The sequence below is a fragment of the Triticum dicoccoides genome, chromosome 5A (genome assembly GCF_002162155.2).
Source record: "Triticum dicoccoides isolate Atlit2015 ecotype Zavitan chromosome 5A, WEW_v2.0, whole genome shotgun sequence".
Lineage (NCBI taxonomy): Eukaryota > Viridiplantae > Streptophyta > Magnoliopsida > Poales > Poaceae > Triticum > Triticum dicoccoides.
Window position 1 is genome coordinate 596,420,354 of NC_041388.1, and position 18,217 is coordinate 596,438,570.

Sequence of the window (18,217 nt, forward strand, 5' to 3'; positions counted from 1 at the left end):
GGGGCCACGTCGCGGCGCGGCGAGCGGCCACGACTCGTGTCGGTGGCGGCGGCCACTGCTCGCGGCGGCGAGCGCGCGCCAGTAGGCCTGCACGGGCACGGCGGCCCTCGAAGCAGGGCGTGGCGGCTGCACGTGCAACGGGCACGCGAGCGCGGCGACGGCAGCCAGCAGGGCACGCGAGCGCGGCGTTAGCAGGACGTGGCGGCGGCAGCCAGCGGCGTGACGCCGGCGACTAGCAGGGTCGCTACCAGTACGTCTCGGGATGCGATCTTTGTCGCGTTCATCCGGAACTCCGACGGCGCATGGCACATCTGGTGCTTTTGCGGCGGTACCGCGACCATCTGGATCGCGATGCGTACCGACTCCCTATAGTGCAGTCAACAAGTTCCTCTTAGTCCAAGAACATCGACATTGGTCGGCGACGTATTCGTCAGCTCGGTTCTTGGGAGGAAAATCCACACCATAAGTAGATGAAATCCGAAAAATAAACTAATCGCAAAAACGAAATCGCGGTAACGAAAGGAATCCATTTGTAACGAAGGGAATCCATTTTTGCAAAAAGGGGATCAGATCTTATACCTCCGCGGGATCGACGAAAGCCTGCGTGATGCAGGCTTGACGCAGAGTTGATGGAGCAAAGCGTGCTGATAACGTGTTCCGCAACTCCGCCGGCGAGTCCGGTCCGAGGTTGCGGAGCGAGAGCGAGCGTCGTAGATGAAGTAGTCGAACACGTGAAAGTAAATGACACAAAAAGATATGGAGGAGAACAGCTTTATTAATCAATGATCAGATAGTACAATGATAGCTCCTCGTTGTTTTATATAGGGACTCCAGGATCAAGGGATAAGTATCCACTTAACGTAAAGTGGGGGAAACGGCTGCCGCCACCCGCTCGGTGGCCCCGGTTTCCCAACACGTACCATGTCCTCTGGTTCGGCAATTAGCAACCTCTCTGTTGTTAGTTGTACAGTTCATGGTGCAACTTCACTTATCTGCAGTTAGCTCTACCAGTTCGTCAGTAAACTGAAGACTATAGATTGTACTAATGCATGACCGACAGAAGATTGCTCAAGTTATCAACGCTCCTTTCAGTTTCGATTTAACATAAGGTTCATTTTCAACAGTTCAAGTTTGGTTGCCCTGTTGGAGACAACGCTTTCTCGTGCCAAAAAAAGCACTTTTTGGTGTCCTAAATTTTACTCCGAGCCCAAAATGTTGCCCTAAAACAGGGCAGCTATCGGAGATGCTATAAGAATAGGGGGCATCGCTCGCGCCCAAGCTCTTCCATTCCAGAATTGCGTGGCACCGGTGAAACCAAGAACAAGATTCATGCCCTATCAGGTACGACGTGCCACACAGAGCTAAGAGCTTGCGTTAACCCTGACGTGCAGTTGGAAGCCCAGCATCTCTTTTTGTCAAGTCAGTGTGATTACAATGCAACAACAGGGAGCATCGCTCGCGCAAGCTTTTCGGAATTATGGGGTGCCCTAAAATAGAGCAGCTGCAGGGTGCATAGCTCATGCCCAAGCTTTTCGGAATTACTTGCCGCATAAATGGATATGTCTAGTCTAGATTCTAGATGCATCCATTTCTCCCACAAGTAATACCGGACGAAGGGGGAGTATCAGGTACGACGTGCCATACAGAGCAAGAACTTGCGTTAATGCTGACGTGCAGTTGGAAGCCCATCACCTTTTCTTGTCAAGTCAGTGTGATTACAACGCAACAACAGGGAGCAGCAGCAGCTGGGAAGGCCTCTTCCTCCCTCGACACCCCGCCCATCCAACACTCACACTAGCTCAACCCACGGAAACCCCGCCACAGCCGGGCCGTTTTCCCCGGCGACGACAGCCATCGGCGCGTCATCTGGCACCGCCGGAGAAGGCGGTGCACAGGGTCCCGGACACTGTCTCAGTTCCAAAGCACATTCTTGCCCTGTGTGCAAAAGGGCATCGACACAACACGTTCCGTCCCTGCACCCCATCCCAAAATACGCTACTTCACACGAAGTTAAACTCCTATGTAACACCCTCCTAACTCCTCACTACCGCATCAGTATGACCACGCATTACTCCTCAAGTCACCGACCGAGCAACTCTACTTTTTTACTTAGGGGCGAGCCAGCGAGCGAGCGGGCGGCTACTTCAGTGAGCGACACCGGACCCTTTTCAGCTCTGAGACCGGAGCGGAAGAACCTCCGGCATGCTTCCGGATGGCTCCGACGCAGAGAGGCCTTTTAGGACCAGAGCCGTAGCCGGCGTGCAGTCTCTTGTATTCGTTCAGCTTTATGAACTGATGGGTCATGGCCCACTGCTCGATTTGGTGTAGCGCCGACGCGTAGTCCTGGAAGCTGGGCAACTTCTCGACTCTGAAACAAACAGGGGAGGGCAGGCATAAAAACAGCAAATTTTGAATAGGTTGACGTATAGCGCATCATGTTCTATTGAAAATGCTAGAGGCAATCTTTCGAGCTGTAACTGAAGTATCATCATACCTTGACAAGGAGCCTTGTAGCCCGCCAAGCCTCGCATCGAAGGTTTCCAGAACCTCAGATAAGAGTTTACAGTCCTCCTCCTTTCCGGAGGTGCTTGTCTCGTTCGGTGGCCTGGCAAAAAATCACAAGATGAAGACTCTCAAAGTCATAGAAACCAGAAAGAAAGAAATTGCTGGTTATGAAAGGGTTATAGCGCTTCGACCGAACTCAGATTTTTTTTCCGCTAGATTTTTGCATAAGCCGCTCCTAAGGCACTAAAAATTAGGATGGTAGCTGGTATGTTAAACTGGGATAGCATTCAAAAGTAAAAGATGCTTACATGTTTTCACTTTGCATGAAGTTATTGGTGTCGCTGGCAAAAGGTTGAACTGGGTCAGATATATCACTGAGCATCAGTTTACAAATGTGGTACACAATGGCTTCACCGCAATCAGCAACTTTTGCTGCAAGAAGTCTCACTGACAGAGCAGGAAGGAGACACTGAATCAAGCTGGTCGTTAAAGTAAGTCTTCTCCGAGCTCGAGAAACGAAGGTGCTATTTTCCGTCATTGCTTTTTCACCGTCAACCTGTTATGCACGATAAGTTTGTCAGTCAATATGAAATTGATGTGGCGACAACAGGCGTTTTCATGCAATATGTGAGATATACAAGTATACAACCTTCTCAGTCAATGTGGAATCGGCCCAAGCCAACTCAGGTGTCCTGCATAGAAAGAACACAAAGCATGCATTAGCCTCTTGAACATGTATGCCAAAGCAAGTTAAACAGAAGAGCCCAAATACATGATTCCTGCAAAATAAATATGATTTTGTGAAGGACAATTTTCTAATTCCAAGCAATCACCTTCTACATTGCAGTCTCCCACCCTCGAACATGGCTTGTGCATGCGATGCTAAAACATCTGCTGTTGACCTTTTCCGCTTCTTAGACCGTGAACCCACCTCGTCATCAAACTTCATAACTGGCAAACCGCTTGGGTGTGAAGGTTTGCTTGCTGAGAGCAGGATACTTTCCTGAGGAAATCCAACGTGGCTATAATCAAGTTGTCCAACCTTCTTAAGCTCTGTTCTTCCGACAAATGCCGAGTCGGGGTCCTTGGACAAGCTCAGAGCAGGCAGCTGAACACGAACAGTCTGCGTCATGGGAAGCTGCATATCTGAATCATGTTTGCCAACTTCCTTAAGCTCTGTACCTCCAGTAAATGATGATTTCGGGTCCTCGGACAAGCTCACAGCAGGCAGCGGAACATGAATAGCCGGTGTTATGGGAGGCTGCATATCTGAATCGTGTTTGTCAACTTCCTTAAGCTCGGTTCCTCCAATAGACGACGATTTCATGTCCTCGGGTAAGCTCACGGTAGGCAGCGGAACATGACTAGCATGTGCCATGGGAAGCGGTATATCTGAATCATGTTTGTCAACTTCTTTAAGCTCTGTTCCTCTGATAAATGATGATTTCGGATCCTCGGATAAGCTCATAGCAGGCAGCTGAACACGAACAGTCTGTGTCATGGGAAGCTGAATATCTGAATCATGTTTGCCAACTTCCTTAAGCACTGTACCTCCAATAAAGGATGAGGTCGGGTCCTTGGACAAGCTCACAGCAGGCAACGGAACATGACTAGCCTGCGCTATGGGAGGCTGCATATCTGAATCATGTTTGTCGACTTCCTTAAGCTCTGTTCCTCCAACAAATGACGACTCAGAGTCCTTGGACAAGCTCGGAGCATGCAGCTGAACACGAACAGTCTGCGTCATGTGAAGCTGCATATCTGAATCATGTTTGCCCACTTCCTTAAGCACTGTACCTCCAGAAAATGATGATTTTGGGTCCTCGGACAAGCTCACAGCAGGCAGTGGAACATGACTAGCCAGTGTTATGGGAGGCTGCATATCTGAATCATGTTTGTCAACTTCCTTAAGTTCTGTTCCTCCAATAAATGATGATTTCGTGTCCTCGGGTAAGCTCATGGTAGGCAGGGGAACATCACTAGCCTGTGCCACGGGAAGCGGTATATCTGAATCATGTTTGCCAACTTCCTTAAGCTCTGTTCCTTTGATAAATGATGATTTCGTATCCTCGGATAAGTTCATAGCAGGCAGCTGAACACAAACAGTCTGTGTCATGGGAAGCTGAATATCTGAATCATGTTTGCCGACTTCCTTAAGTTCTGTACCTCCAATAAAGGATGAGTTCGGGTCCTCGGACAAGCTCACAGCAGGCAGCAGAACATGACTAGCCTGCGTCATGGGAGGCTGCATATCTGAATCATGTTTGTCGACTTCCTTAAGCTCTGTACCTCCAACAAACGACGACTCGGAGTCCTTGGACAAGCTCGGAGTAGGCAGCTGAACATGAACAGTCTGCGTCATGGGAAGCTGCATATCTGAATCATGTTTGCCAACTTCCTTAAGTTCTGTACCTCCAGTAAATGATGATTCTGGATCCATGGACATGCTCACAGCAGGCAGCAGAACATGACTAGCCGGTGTCATGGGATGCTGCATATCTGAATCATGTCTGTCAACTTCCTTAAGCTCTGTTCCTCCAATAAATGACGATTTCGTGTCCTCAGGTAAGCTCATGGTAGGCAGCGGAACATGACTAGCCTGTGCCATGGGAAGCGGCGTATCTGAATCATGTTTGTCAACTTCCTTAAGCTCTGCTCCTGCGATAAATGATGATTTCGTGTCCTCAGATAAGCTCACAGCAGGCAGCGGAACATGACTAGCCCGTGTCATGGGAAGCGGCATATCTGAATCATGTTTACGAACTTCCTTAAGCTCTGTGCCTCCAATAAAGGATGAGTTCGGTTCCTCGGACAAGCTCACAGCAGGCAGCGGAACATGACTAGCCTGTATCCTGGGAAGCTGCATGTCTGAATCATGTTTGTCAACTTCCTTAAGCTCTGTTCCTCCAATAAATGATGATTTCGGATCCTCGGATAAGCTCGTAGCAGGCAGCGGAACATGACTAGCATGTGTCATGGGAAGCTGCATATATGAATCATGTTTGTCAACTTTTTTAAGCTTTGTTCCTCCAACAAATGACGAGGTCGGGTACTCGGACAAGTTCATAGCAGGCAGCTGAACATGACTAGTCTGTGTCAAGGGAAGCTCCGTATCTGAATGATTTTGGTCAACCTTCTGAACCTCTGCTCCAATAAATGATGAGTTGGGGTCCTTGGACAAGCACGGAGCAGGCAGCTGAACAGTAGTCTGTGTCAAAGGCATCTGCATACCTGTATCATGTAGGTCAACCTTGTTAAGCTCTGTTCCAGTAAATAATGAGTTGGGGCCCTTGGACAAGCTCGGAGCAGGCAGCGGAACAGTAGTAGTCTGTGTCATGGGCGGCTGTACATCTGAATATCCAGTATCAGTTGAAGAGTGTACCATCGTACCAGGATGTGCCGCCCATACACCTTGGGTTGCCAGTGCTTCGTCGCGGTATAGGTGGCTCCTTTGACCATCCACGCCTGTCACAAACTCTTGATAAGGGTTAGCAAAATTGTCAATCAATTCCAAATTAGTATCACTAGATACACTCTGTTGCTGCTGCTGCATTGAAGTATGGCCAAAAGATAACAGGAGATCGCCATTTGTCCCCAGGCTAGTCATTGAATTGGACTCACTAACATCATTTTGACAATCCCCTAAAGGAAAAATAGTACCTGGCATGGTTTCCCATTGAGAAGCTGAAGAATAAGATAAACCACATGACTGGGAAGTAGATTGATATTGTTGAGTCCAAGAAGATCCATCAGAGACAGTTGACTCAGTCGCCCCAGCTTGTGTAATATATGGGACAGTATTAGTGATGAATGTAGCAGAAATGCTTTCCGCTAATTTAGCCTTTTTTTCAAGGTCAACAATATTTTCACTGCATTTCATCACATTTAATTATATTAAAATTTCAGAAATGCAAAATAACAAATTTGGCTATGGTGCCAAAAATATATATTTCACTCATAGAGTATTAGTTCTGGTGCTCCTAGCAGAGTAAGCTAAATCAATCAAAATGCCATTAGCTAAGAAAGCATACTGAAAATATATCTTACATTTTTTTGTTACCACTATTACTATAGGTGTTTCCAGGCATCATTTTGCTGTTTCAGCAACAGCAGAAAGAAGCATTGGCATTAATAATGGAGCATCAACAACTAAACTAATAATTGCACCTTTATGTAGCAAGAGTTTCAAGATTTATATTCAATAGAATAACTACAATTCTGTGCGAGAGAGCTTGCAGGTTTCTAGTTTGAACTTAAAAGGAGAGGGGGAAATCAAGACTTCAGTCACATAGTCACAGCAATGATAAGATGAGATTGCAAAATTTCCGTTTACCCTTTCTGTAACATTTCATATGTCTGTGCAAAGGTATCACTTGATGCTCCAAATGAATTTAGGAGTGAATCAATTTCCATTTGCTCTTCACAATCATAAAGGTTCATTTCACTATCTACAGATCCATCTGCACCATTAACAAATGAACTGAACTGTCTGTCCTGGCTTATTGTCAAATCAAAAGATTCGTCGTGGCCAGGATATCCCCCCTGTTCAGCAGAATGCATTTCACCTCGATGTTCACAAACATGGCTTGTGGTTGCTTCTTTCTGTTCATTCACTTTGAGCTCAAAAGATGATATGTCTTGATCATTATCATACAGGAGATCAGCAGAGTTATGTAAGTTATACATAGCGCTGGTATTTGTGACCGTGGTTTCAGCCTCTCCAGGGAAGGGTAAAAAGTTTGAGGTGAAAGACGGACTTGCTAAACAGCCATTGTCCCAAACAATTTGATGCTGCATGGTATTCCCACCTGAAAGTTCTGTGTTATTGAAAGTCAAGTCACTGCACTCTTCATTAGCCGCCTCCAAAGCCTGTTGCATTTGCATAAGAGCAGCCCAGGTCCCATCCTGCGTGTCTGCAATGCAGTCATCGCTTTGCATAGGGCTGCTATATGGATAACACGCAATTCCTGTGCTGCAGCTACTCCCAAATGAGATAGCTCTGTCGTCATAACCGTCCGTGTCATGAGAAGTTATTTCTTCTACATGATCAAGGCAGGAGGATGCATTAGAAGGTCTACTGCGATGTGCGGTATTTATGCCAATATTTTGCACCTGGTTTCCATCCGGTGCTAGAGGCTGAAGTGGTCTGAAAAAGTGGTCAAATTGTTGATATTCCCTGAGTGCAGCAGAAGCATTATTCAGAACAAAATCTGGAACGCTTGGTACAAATCCTTTATCTTGAAAGCCTTGCGTTGAAACTGGATAACTGTACTGGCAAGCCCGGTTAAAATATTCCTGATTAGCATCTTGTGGAAAACCAAATGTGCTTCGGTCGACTGAAAAATCTTTTGCACCAGATCCATCTACTTTTGCCAACGTTTTGGCACAGTTGCCAGACTGGAACTGCATTTTGACTGGTTGACTGGGTGACCACTGGTTTCCTGTCAAGGGAGAGTACCTACAGTCGAAAAATTAAGCATGAGAGAAATATTAGTTGAGGTCAAATGAGGGTGCATAACAGAACACTATCTATTTCCTCCTTAAAAGAGCATGTAACTCTGCTTTCTTCCCTTGAAATTATTCACATTTCAGTAACTCGGTCGATTTGCAGACATGCAAATCAGCACGAGGGCACATCTCAAAACCACATGCATTATACGACACTTGAATCTTCATCACAAAAATCATACAAACTAAATTAAATCAGAACATTAGATCATTAACATTTCAGCAACTTGGTCGATTTGCCGACATGCAAATCGGCACGAGGGCGCATCTCAAAACCACATGCATTACACGACACTAGAATCTTCATCACAAAAATCATACAAACTAAATTAAATCAGAGCATTCGAACAGATTAGTAGGCTATAATTCAGTATCTTAATAAAAACAAACTTGCACTCCTACACTGACGGACTGACCATGACCCCTCCTCAATTACCTATCACCACCACCAAGAATCTTCCACGCATGTGGCCAGCAAGCCAGTAAAACCAAACGCACGCCACAGCCGAATACCATCCAAAAACCACAACAGTAAGGCAGCACTCCTACCCAAAATCAGGAACCGAGCTTAACACCACCACCACACCTAATTAACTAACTAAAACCCTAAGGTACTGTTTGAGCACGCCACAAAATACGCACGCATAGAGCGCGGCCCCAGCACCGCTCGACTAGCCCGACATTGCGGAGCCGAGCCGAGCCTAACCGCTTACCCGGAGAGCCGAACCCAGGCGGCCACGCAACGCAAACAAGAAGGTTTAGCGAGGAGCCGCAGGGCTTACCGAGGAATGGCGACGCGCGGCAGGCGGCGGCGCGAGGGTGGAGCTCCTCCGCGCGACCTCCCCGCGGCCGGCCGAGCTCCCCGGCTAGGGTTTTGGAGGGACGGCGCTGGTGGGTGGAGAGTGAAGTGGGGGAGAGGGAGGCGCAGCAGGGTGTCGTCAGAGCGGCGACAGGAAAGGGGAGCGGAGGCGGAGTGAAGTGGTGGGGGCGTGGTCGGGAAGACTCGCGCTTTGACTTTTCAACCCGCGTCGGACGAAAAGCGGCGGCGTGGGGGCCAGGCCGTGGGCCGTGCCGGGCCGGGCGCCCGGGCCCAAACTTTTTTTAGCCATTCAGGTGTACTGTACTGTCTTCTCTCTCGGTTTCCTGTCCTTGGTTCAGATCGTCTTTTCAGATCAGGAAAAAAAAAGGAGAGATGAAGGAGGCGACGGCGTCGGGGGGCGGCGCGACGGCGACGGCGAACGACCCGAGGCAGCCGGCGACGGCGAGGCCGTACGCGCCGCCCAAGCTGTCGTCGCAGGACCTGCCCGTCGACTACGCGGGCTTCCTCGCCGTCGTCTTCGGCGTCGTCGGCGTCATGCTCCACGTACGTACTCCAAGCAAGCAAACGATCCCCACCACGCCTCCACCCTCGCGCCTCCTGTCTGTCCCCGCTCCCATCGTCTCGCCGCACCGCATCGATCTAGGTTTATCGGTAGGGAGTGGCAGCTGGGTGGGTAATTGGATCTGGGCGAGCTAGTGTCTTAGTAGTAGACAGATCTGTAGGCTCCTTCATAGTTGGCCGAGATGTCGCGTTCGTCTTAGTAAATCCGATGCTGCTAGAACACTGTCTGATTTTGATTCGTGTTGGTCCCGTTGTGAGGTTGACTTTGCTGTGTGGTTTTGCAGTACAAGGTGTGCTCGTGGATCGCCATCATCTTCTGCGCGCAGTCGCTGGCGAACATGAAGAACTTCGAGAATGACCTCAAGCAGCTCTCCATGGCTTTCATGTGAGTTTCCTTCACATTTGTGTGGTTTATTTATTTGTTAATCTAGGATTTCAGCTAGCATACAGTTAAAATCTAGATAATCGAGCAGCAGCATATACCTACCTTTGCACTGGGTGGGTCACTTGACATCGTGTACTTGTATATTTACTGGGGATTCTCAATTGCCGTTTAGTTTTTTCTTGCAACTTGTGGTGGAATTGTGCAATTAAACAGCGTCGTAGTTTTCCCCCTTTTGGCCGTTTGCTACCAGAGCTACTTAATATTGGATTAATGATTTATGAGTTGCAACGTTGAGACAGAATAGGATTTGTGGCTTTACTCTGTAAGTCTTGATGGAAGTAAGTCAGAACGCTATTTTAGGCCTTTTGTTATGTTATTGTTAATGTTATAGAAATGCGTCTTCACATTGATCTTAAGATCACCCTGAACTTTGGTCCTTGCTGTTTTTAAGAATATTAACTTCCAATTTCTGACATGTGTGGCAGAGTTCCTAGCAAAATGCTGTCATACCGCATAGATGTTCTAACTAGACATGTCAATCCTGGGAGCTAAAAACAGTGTGTGGCTGTGGGCTAAAATATCAATCGATTATTATAGACAGCTTGTTCATTCTCTTCTATATTCTACTAGTTGTCCAAGTACAAGAAGGAACTAATAAACTGTCACCTGATAAAGGACATTATGTGCCTTATATGGGAAGCCTTTTATTTATTCTTACAGAGTTACAATAAATTAAAGAAGTGTTTCTGTGTTGACTTTTGCTCATCTTGTTTGGTTCTGGTGCTGGATCCTATTGATCATGTTTTGACAGTCCTTTGAACTGTCAGTGTAGGACCATGTACTACCTCCGTCCGTGTTTATTAGCCCCCCTTGTATTTTGGGTCAAACTTTGACCTTTGATTTGACTAACAAAAAATAAGTTATATACCATAAAAATATTATCATTGGAAACCTCTTTCGAATATGAATCCAACAATATAAGTTTTGTGGCATATAACTTAAATTTTGATGGTCAAATCTACGGTCAAAATTGGGCACAAAATATGAAGGGTACCAATAAACCCGGACGGAGGTAGTACAATGGAAGGTGCTTAGAGAGTTGCTTGTAAAAATAAACCGTTTTTCTTAAGCACCAGTGCTTGTTTCTATACTAGAGGTGCCTAATTAAGCATCTGTGATATACAAATAAGCAACGGTGCTTAAGGACAAACCGGTTTGTTTTCACAAGAACCTCTCGAAGCACTTTGCATTGAACATGGCCTAAAAAGTTCTGTAAGGATGTTTACTTTCTCATGGGCTAGCAGTTGTGGCCTAGACTTCAAGATCTAGCTTTTGTTTTGTTTGGCATGCACATGAATGCCACCTTGCTGCTCTGTCATCTACTCCCTCCGTCCCAAAATTCTTGTCTTAGATTTGTCTAAATACGGATGTATCAAGTCACGTTTTAGCACTAGATACATCTGTATCTAGACAAATGTAAGACAAGAATTTTGGGACGGAGGGAGTATATTATAGTGGAATCCGGATGGAAGCTCGTTTGGGAAAAGAAACTAAACAAGTGTTAGGCAGAAGGCAAATGACATTGTGTGCTGTAGTTGTGTATTTATCAGAGCAAATTTTAGGGATGGTTTGTCTTTGCATTGTTAAGGAACAGTTATCAGCAACCTGTTCGTTCAAGCATCGATCGCATTCCCAAGCAGAATTGTATGTCTATGGTGAAACAGCAGGCTACTTGTTACAGTAAAAGGGATTGTCATGAGTAGATATTAGCTGGTTGTTAGTGTTCCATTATTGTCAGTGGAGTTGACTTATCATGGATATTAGTGAAGGTCAGTTTGGCAATGTGGTGCAAAGTAAATAAGAAGTGGAGAGCACACACTAATAATTTTGACTAATGGAAATGATTTGCTCAGTAAAGTGATATTAAAGTTGAATGCCCTTTCATGTTCTCACCATTTTGCATTTGTGGATTGGTTATCATTGTTCGTGAAACTTAGTGTAAAGGCTGCTTCCCTCTGAACCAAGTGGAAATGTAATTCCATGTGCCAATAGGATATTTAGGATAGCAGGAACTGTGTTCAAGGTACTTCATATATCCACTTATCATTTGGGGTTTGGATGTTTGCTCTTTATCACCACCCAAGTATCTACTCTTATCTATCTGTTTGTTTACTTGGTAGAGTTGAGAGATAAAGGATAAGGATGGGTTTTAGCATGAAAACATCATCTACTAACTGAACAACATGTCTCAAGCCACTATTATGAATAGAGATAGGAAGGGGGCCTACATAGGAAAACAATCTCCATCTGCCCATCCCCAAAGAAATTTTGATGCGTAGTTTCAGTGGGTAGTATTTTCACTTTCCATAGACAGTTGTGCTTTACCAAAACAATTATCCACATCCCCTAGAAAAAACATATCCACATACCATGCTTTGTCTACAGTTTCCGATATCTTGTTTTACTAGTGCTATAGTATTTGGCCCTTGATTTCCTGATGTAAGTTCATAAAAAGAAATAGTAGCTTATTTATTCAACTGAAATTTGCAATATTGCCAGGTTTGCTGTCATGGGTTTGGTGACGAACTATTTCGGGCCTCGCCCAGGCGGCACAAAACGCTAATCTGCACACCATGCGCCATATGAAGTTTCCTGTTAAATTTTTGGTGCCTCGAAGCTACTGGCATGGTGGCGCCCACCCACACTTCCGAATCATTGAGTCGGGCACGCGTCAAATGTACCACCTCATTTGTAGGGACCAAGACATGTATCATGATGCTCAGTAATCTATTTGCACGGTACTTGTTCTTCCAGTTTTATTATAAAGATAGTTGAAGGGTCTTTGCCTACATCACCACATTGATCAATCTCCTGTGAGCTTCTGGTTTTGTATTGTTTCATTTATCGGAGCAGCAATCACTTTTCCTCTCATGCATGATCAAGATCAAATATTGTTGATGTGGCCCTTGCTTTGTCTTCTTGTGTGGGCATGCAGTCGCCGCTCAGAAGAAACCTCTACTTATTCATTCAAAGAAAGGGAGCCTAACTTTACAAAATGAAATTGGAGCAAAGATGCCTCTCGGTTCTCAAACTTGTCGGCCAATCAAGTGCAGCCGTGTGAAGTGTCTAAACTACCCCTTCTTTGTGCCGTCGCCATGTGCACCACACTGGAACGCAGATCGTATCAGAAGAAATCAACTATACAAAGCATAAACCACGGGACCAGAACTCCCCCCAAGACAAGAACTGTTTGGCCAAGCACTTCCTGCCTCCGTGTCTCACGGGGAGACAGTACTACTACGTGGGACGGTGAGGTTGCCATGGGTGGACGGTGGGACGCTACTTGCTGCCTCCTTGCTTCACCAATGGATCGCCCAGTGGCCGGTGTATTATGATAGTAACCCCTACGTATTTCTGAATATATAAGGCGTTTTTGCGGTCATACACGAACAAATAACAAAGGGATCCTAGCTACTGCTCCATCCGTTTCAAAATAGATGACCCAACTTTGTACTAATTTTATATCAAAGTTAATACAAAGTTGGGTCACTTATTTTGAAACAATGGGAGTACAAGACGAAGTCGAAGTGCTGTTATCGGCAAGGTTTACGATGCGTGTAAAATGATCGCAGTTCGTCAACGCTGGCATTGAGGGTGGAGTGGGGAAGATTGAGCTCTAACCGTGACCAGATAATTCAGATAGGTATGAAAAATGGTGTACTCTACTAGTAAGTAACTCTTGGCATAGCCGCCACCCTCATCATCAGCTCTGACTTTTTTTCCACAAGGCGCCAAACCCTACTTGCATCGATGAGTGCACCAGTGAATAGTGATAGCTTTTGTAGTATTGTACTACTAGTATTATTTAGCTTCTAGCTGGTCAAGAGCAACTCTGCCCGATCCCCTATCCAGCTGTGGAGGAGTGAAAATTTGGTTTTGCTCTAACCGACACCTGACCGATCCTAAAACTTAAAGAGGAGCAAGTTTTTTATTCCGCCTCCTATCCGACACCTAAATATACACAGTCACGACCGCACGAAGTAAAGTTCTACCTCTCTCACTCCTCCTCGCCCCCTTCCCCATCACCTCTTCACAGGCGCACCTCCTGGCAACTGCCCGTCGGCCCCGCCGCTACCTCATCGCCTCCCTTGGCCCTCGCCGCCCTTCTGCCCGACTCCGAGTCCGTTTGTCGGCCGTTGCAGTCACCGGAATCAAGGTGAAACGCCGCCGCCGTTGTTGTCAAGGTGAAACGCCGCCGCCGTCGCCATAACCACTCATCGCCATAACCGATTCGTCGGATTGCTCTTTTCTACATTTGGATCATTCAGCGTGTTTAAATTTGAATAATTCGGTTTGTAAGCTATATTCGTGATTTGCTTGAACATTCATATTTATGTTTAGTTTCTATATGTGTGTTAATATGTAGTTGCAATGTAAACTAGAATTGCATAGGTTAGAAAAAAATTATACTCTGCTATATTTAAGGGATCGGTTAGGTCCGAGTTCGACCGAAACTTAATGGAGTAAATATACCCCACTAAAGTTTACTCCGTCATTTACTCCTCTATTTTATAAGGGATCGGCTCCAACATAGTCTTTGGCATGCTGAACCGCACAAGGCAGACCACGACTCCAAAATAACTTCAATAAAGTTGACGTCGTTTACTGGTAGTGTAGTACTCCCTCTGTTCCATAATATAAGAGCGATTTTTACACTACGTAGTGTAAAAGCCGTTTTTATATTATGGGACGGAGGGAATATATTATAGCCAAGTCGTGTTGCCAATTAGCCACGAGCTTAAGTCTTTGCTTCCTTGGCGTGTAGTATTTTGGAGTTGCAATCGCTGTCTTTTCAAGATGGTGCTTCCTTGGCGTGTGAGTATTTTGGAGTTGCAATCACTTTCATGATCTCACTTGTACGTGTATGCAGCCACAACCGATCGCCGGTTGGTTCAAAGAAAATCTTGCCCGATTTGGAGCTGCGCATATGATATTTCTCCCCCCAATGGCGTGGGGGCAGACAGCCGGAGGCACCAGAATCAAAGGTGAGATGACGAGAACCCGTCGTGATGGCACTGGGCATTTTCTTGGACCCGAGACATGATGGCGGCGCTTGGTTGGCTGGCTGGTCGCTCCCTTGTCGCTCTCGGCGTTTTCAACGCCTGCCCGCGTGCGCATGCGTCGCAGATCCACCATGCTCCCCAAGACATGGGCTTGTTTTGCTAGCGTATGCGTTTCTTGTACAGAGCTCACCTCACCTCACACGGTTCTCTTGCCGTACTATCAGTTTGGTTTTTGGCTAGGAAATATGGCCGGTCAGGTTGATCTCTATCGAATTCTGAATACCCGTCATTACTCGAGTGCAACACTACGCCGAGTGTTTGGCTCTCTGCCGAGTGCCAAACCACGGGCATTCGGCAAACAGATATATGTCGAGAGTAGAACTCGGCAACGCGACAATGAGATGTTGTTGCCGAGTTGAAAACGCAAAGCACACGGCAAAGGAAGCGCACTTGGCAAACACAATAGATGTTGGGAGCCTCACACGGCAAAGAGATGCCATGTGGTATGTCCTAAGCCGGGGCGCTCAGCATCCCACTTGCTACTGAAACATTTTGACCTGACAGATGGGCTATAGAACCCACCTGTCACTAAAACAGTTGCAAATTATTCGACTTTTTAAATAACATAAATCTAGAAACGTTGTCTTTGCCAAGAGCTAAGCCGGGGCGCTCGGCATCACACCTGCCACTGAAACACTTTGACCTCATAGGTGGGTCCTATGAGCCCACCTGTCACTAAAATATTTGCAAATTATATATATATATATGACAATACTATTCTAATTTCAGAATTAGAATAACTATTTGGATCACAGCCAGGCCGACGAGCTGTTTCCGAACTCCCGAAAACCCCACCAGACCGATTACAGAAAAAAAACACCCCACCCCACCCGCTTGCCCCGATCCCCACCCTGGCATCCCTCGATCCCCTTCCCCGAGCGCCGCCACCCTCCTGGATCTCGCCGTCCCGCGCGCCTCCTCCCGCCGGCTGACCTACCCAAGGCGCCCCCACCAACTCCCAACGAGAGCCTCCGCATCCCGCGAGCCCCCCGTCGGCGAGCGTCTCCCTCCTCGTCGCCGGTGTCGTGCCCCCCGCCGGCTACACGGGCGCAGAGGCTCGCCGCGTGCCCCCGCTCCGCCGCCTCAAGGACCGGGTTACAGGCCCCGGTCTCCGGCCAAGCTGTCGTCCAGGGGTCAGACGCCTTGGGAGGTCACGCCGTATCCCGCCTGCATGCGTCCCTCGCCGACGCATCTCCAACTCACCATGGACGGCTTCCTCGCCGGGCTCGATCTTCTTCTCCAGCCTCCGTTATACGAGCCTACCTTTCCTCCGGCCGCAACAGCACTCAAGCCGTTTGCCGCTGCTACCTCCGGCCGTTCAACTATGTAGCCCCAAGACGTCCACCGCCTCAGCCGCCCGGTTCCCGCTGCTGCATTTGTCCATAATTTTGCACCCAGTTTATTCTTAGAGATGCTAAGTGATGCTTGCCGTTCTATGCTACTGCGAACATGGTGCAGCATGGCTCGTCGATGTCGTTCAAGAAATTTGCGTCTCCACTTGGGCTCCCCTGACCCGGTGCCTCTTGTGTTCTCTGACGGTCGCGTCGGTCGACTGGTCGAGGGTGTCAAACTGTCAATCGCCAGTGGAGTTTATCGTGGGACCAGACCACCGATCGATCGAGCATGCAGCATTCCGCCTGGCCGTGCGCCGCCAGAGGCAAAGCGCAACATGTTGTGCGACATCCGTGTCGGGCTTGTCTCCGGGTCTTCCGAGAGATCGATGGATCAGATGAAGATTTCCTACGAGCTAGAGATCAAGCTCTCGTGGAAGAAATGGCCATAGCAGAACCGTGACCGGCATTGTTCGAGACGTTGCCATCGCATGCGCACTCTTTTTGCTTTGCTTTTTAGTAGGTCTTTGTTTGCATGCGCGCGCTTTTCGGAAGTTTGGCCGCAGGTACTAGTGCTGCAGTGCACAGTTTGCTCACCGGCAAGCTTGGGGGTCTAAGAGGCGACCTGACATTGCCTCCAACTATCATTTAAGTTTTATTTGGTTCGGTCATCCATTCCACGCACGGAACGATGGACTACAGTCTGGAGGAGCTGGGAAGCAACAGAGCAATCAATGATCCAAATCGTCATTGGCAATAATTTAAGCAGTGGAGTTTATCTTAATATCAGTTAGTTTGTTTATCTAATATCAACCTCGCCTGAGATGTTCTCTCCGGTCTCGTGCAACAACGTTGGTTGTCCCGCTGGAGCGAATAAAGGACCGCACGAATCTCCCTTCCACCCCCTCTCTACTTACTTCATTGTTTCTAAAATTTGGTCTTGCAGTCCAATGTGACTCGAGGTTGAAGTTTGATGCATATTATACGTGATTGTTGTACATTATATCCAACTACGAATGCATAAAACTTCTTATCTGATTGCACGTGATTGTGCAGTCCAAGGTTGACTCCAGGTTGAAGATTGTAGTAATTCAAAAAAAATTGTATAGTCTCGTGCTGTGAAATTACAGCATAGAGCAGTGGAGCCTCCAAAAAAACGAGCAAGTGCAGATAAAAAATGGATACGTTCCTAAGGTGTCGGTGGTTATGCCAAAAATGGAGATAAATTATTTTAGTGTTTCCTTTTACCTCGAACCAATTAACTTCTGTAATTTCATAAACATGCATGTCATGCAAAACCATTGCATTAGAACATATGAAGCCAAAAGGGAAATTAAGGGATCTATGTGGTGCCATGTTAGCAAGAAAACACCATTGAAAAAAGAAGCTCACGTACATTTTTTTATGTAAGCTCATATACATTCAGGGAGACATTTGACATAGAAAAGTTATTACATACAAAAAAGGTTTGTATAGTGAAAAATGTCGAGAAGTTCAAGGTTAACCATTTAGAAAAAACTCAAAAAATGCGCAAATTGGCTCTGTTTTTTTTACTAATATCGCATAAGTTCAAATACACCGACAACCGAAGTTGGGAGTTATACTCACAACACACCTTAAAAAACCTAGAAGCGGAGCGGTTCAATGTTTACTAAAACCTCAAATTTCTTCAATCACTAAAGACAATCAAGAAGATCATAGGAAGTTCAAACAGAAATAATAGAGCAGTTCAAAACTAAGACACTTAGAAGCGGATGTTTCACCATTTCTAAAATAATAAACAAGAAGTTCAAATTTTAAAAATAGAGAAGTTCAAAAATAATAAAAAGGACTTTCATTGTTTCTAAAATTAAAAGAAAACTCTAGAAGTTGAAATTGAAATAATGGACAATTCAATATTTATTACAAAACTAGGATATTGTCTTTACTGAAAGAAATAAATCAAGAAGTCCAAGTTACAAAAATAGAGAAGTTTCATATTTAT

General features: G+C 46.3%; 2 protein-coding genes across 5 annotated transcripts; one reads left to right on the forward strand and one right to left on the reverse strand.

Moving 5' to 3' along the window:
- Nucleotides 1–1,655: 1,655 nt before the first annotated feature.
- Nucleotides 1,656–8,986, reverse strand: LOC119303189. Of its 4 annotated transcripts, XM_037580295.1 has the most exons (9): nt 8,796–8,986; nt 6,839–7,963; nt 6,166–6,374; nt 5,896–5,970; nt 3,339–5,736; nt 3,155–3,197; nt 2,814–3,061; nt 2,495–2,605; nt 1,656–2,368 (listed from the first exon to the last, which is right to left on the reverse strand). In XM_037580295.1, the coding sequence occupies exons 2-9, from the start codon at nt 7,912–7,914 to the stop codon at nt 2,140–2,142; spliced, it is 4,389 nt and encodes a 1,462-aa protein (XP_037436192.1). In that variant the 5' UTR covers nt 7,915–7,963; nt 8,796–8,986; the 3' UTR covers nt 1,656–2,139. The 4 variants fall into 4 exon arrangements, with proteins under 4 accessions (XP_037436192.1, XP_037436191.1, XP_037436190.1 ...); XM_037580294.1 differs by having other exon boundaries at nt 3,339–5,970; XM_037580293.1 differs by having other exon boundaries at nt 5,896–6,374.
- A 159-nt stretch (nt 8,987–9,145) lies between these two features.
- LOC119303191 (protein Asterix-like) lies at nt 9,146–12,710 on the forward strand. Its single transcript, XM_037580296.1, has 3 exons — nt 9,146–9,376; nt 9,679–9,779; nt 12,339–12,710. Exons 1-3 carry the CDS (start codon nt 9,206–9,208, stop codon nt 12,400–12,402), a joined length of 336 nt encoding a protein of 111 aa, XP_037436193.1. The 5' UTR covers nt 9,146–9,205; the 3' UTR covers nt 12,403–12,710.
- The last annotated feature ends 5,507 nt before the right edge of the window (nt 12,711–18,217 follow it).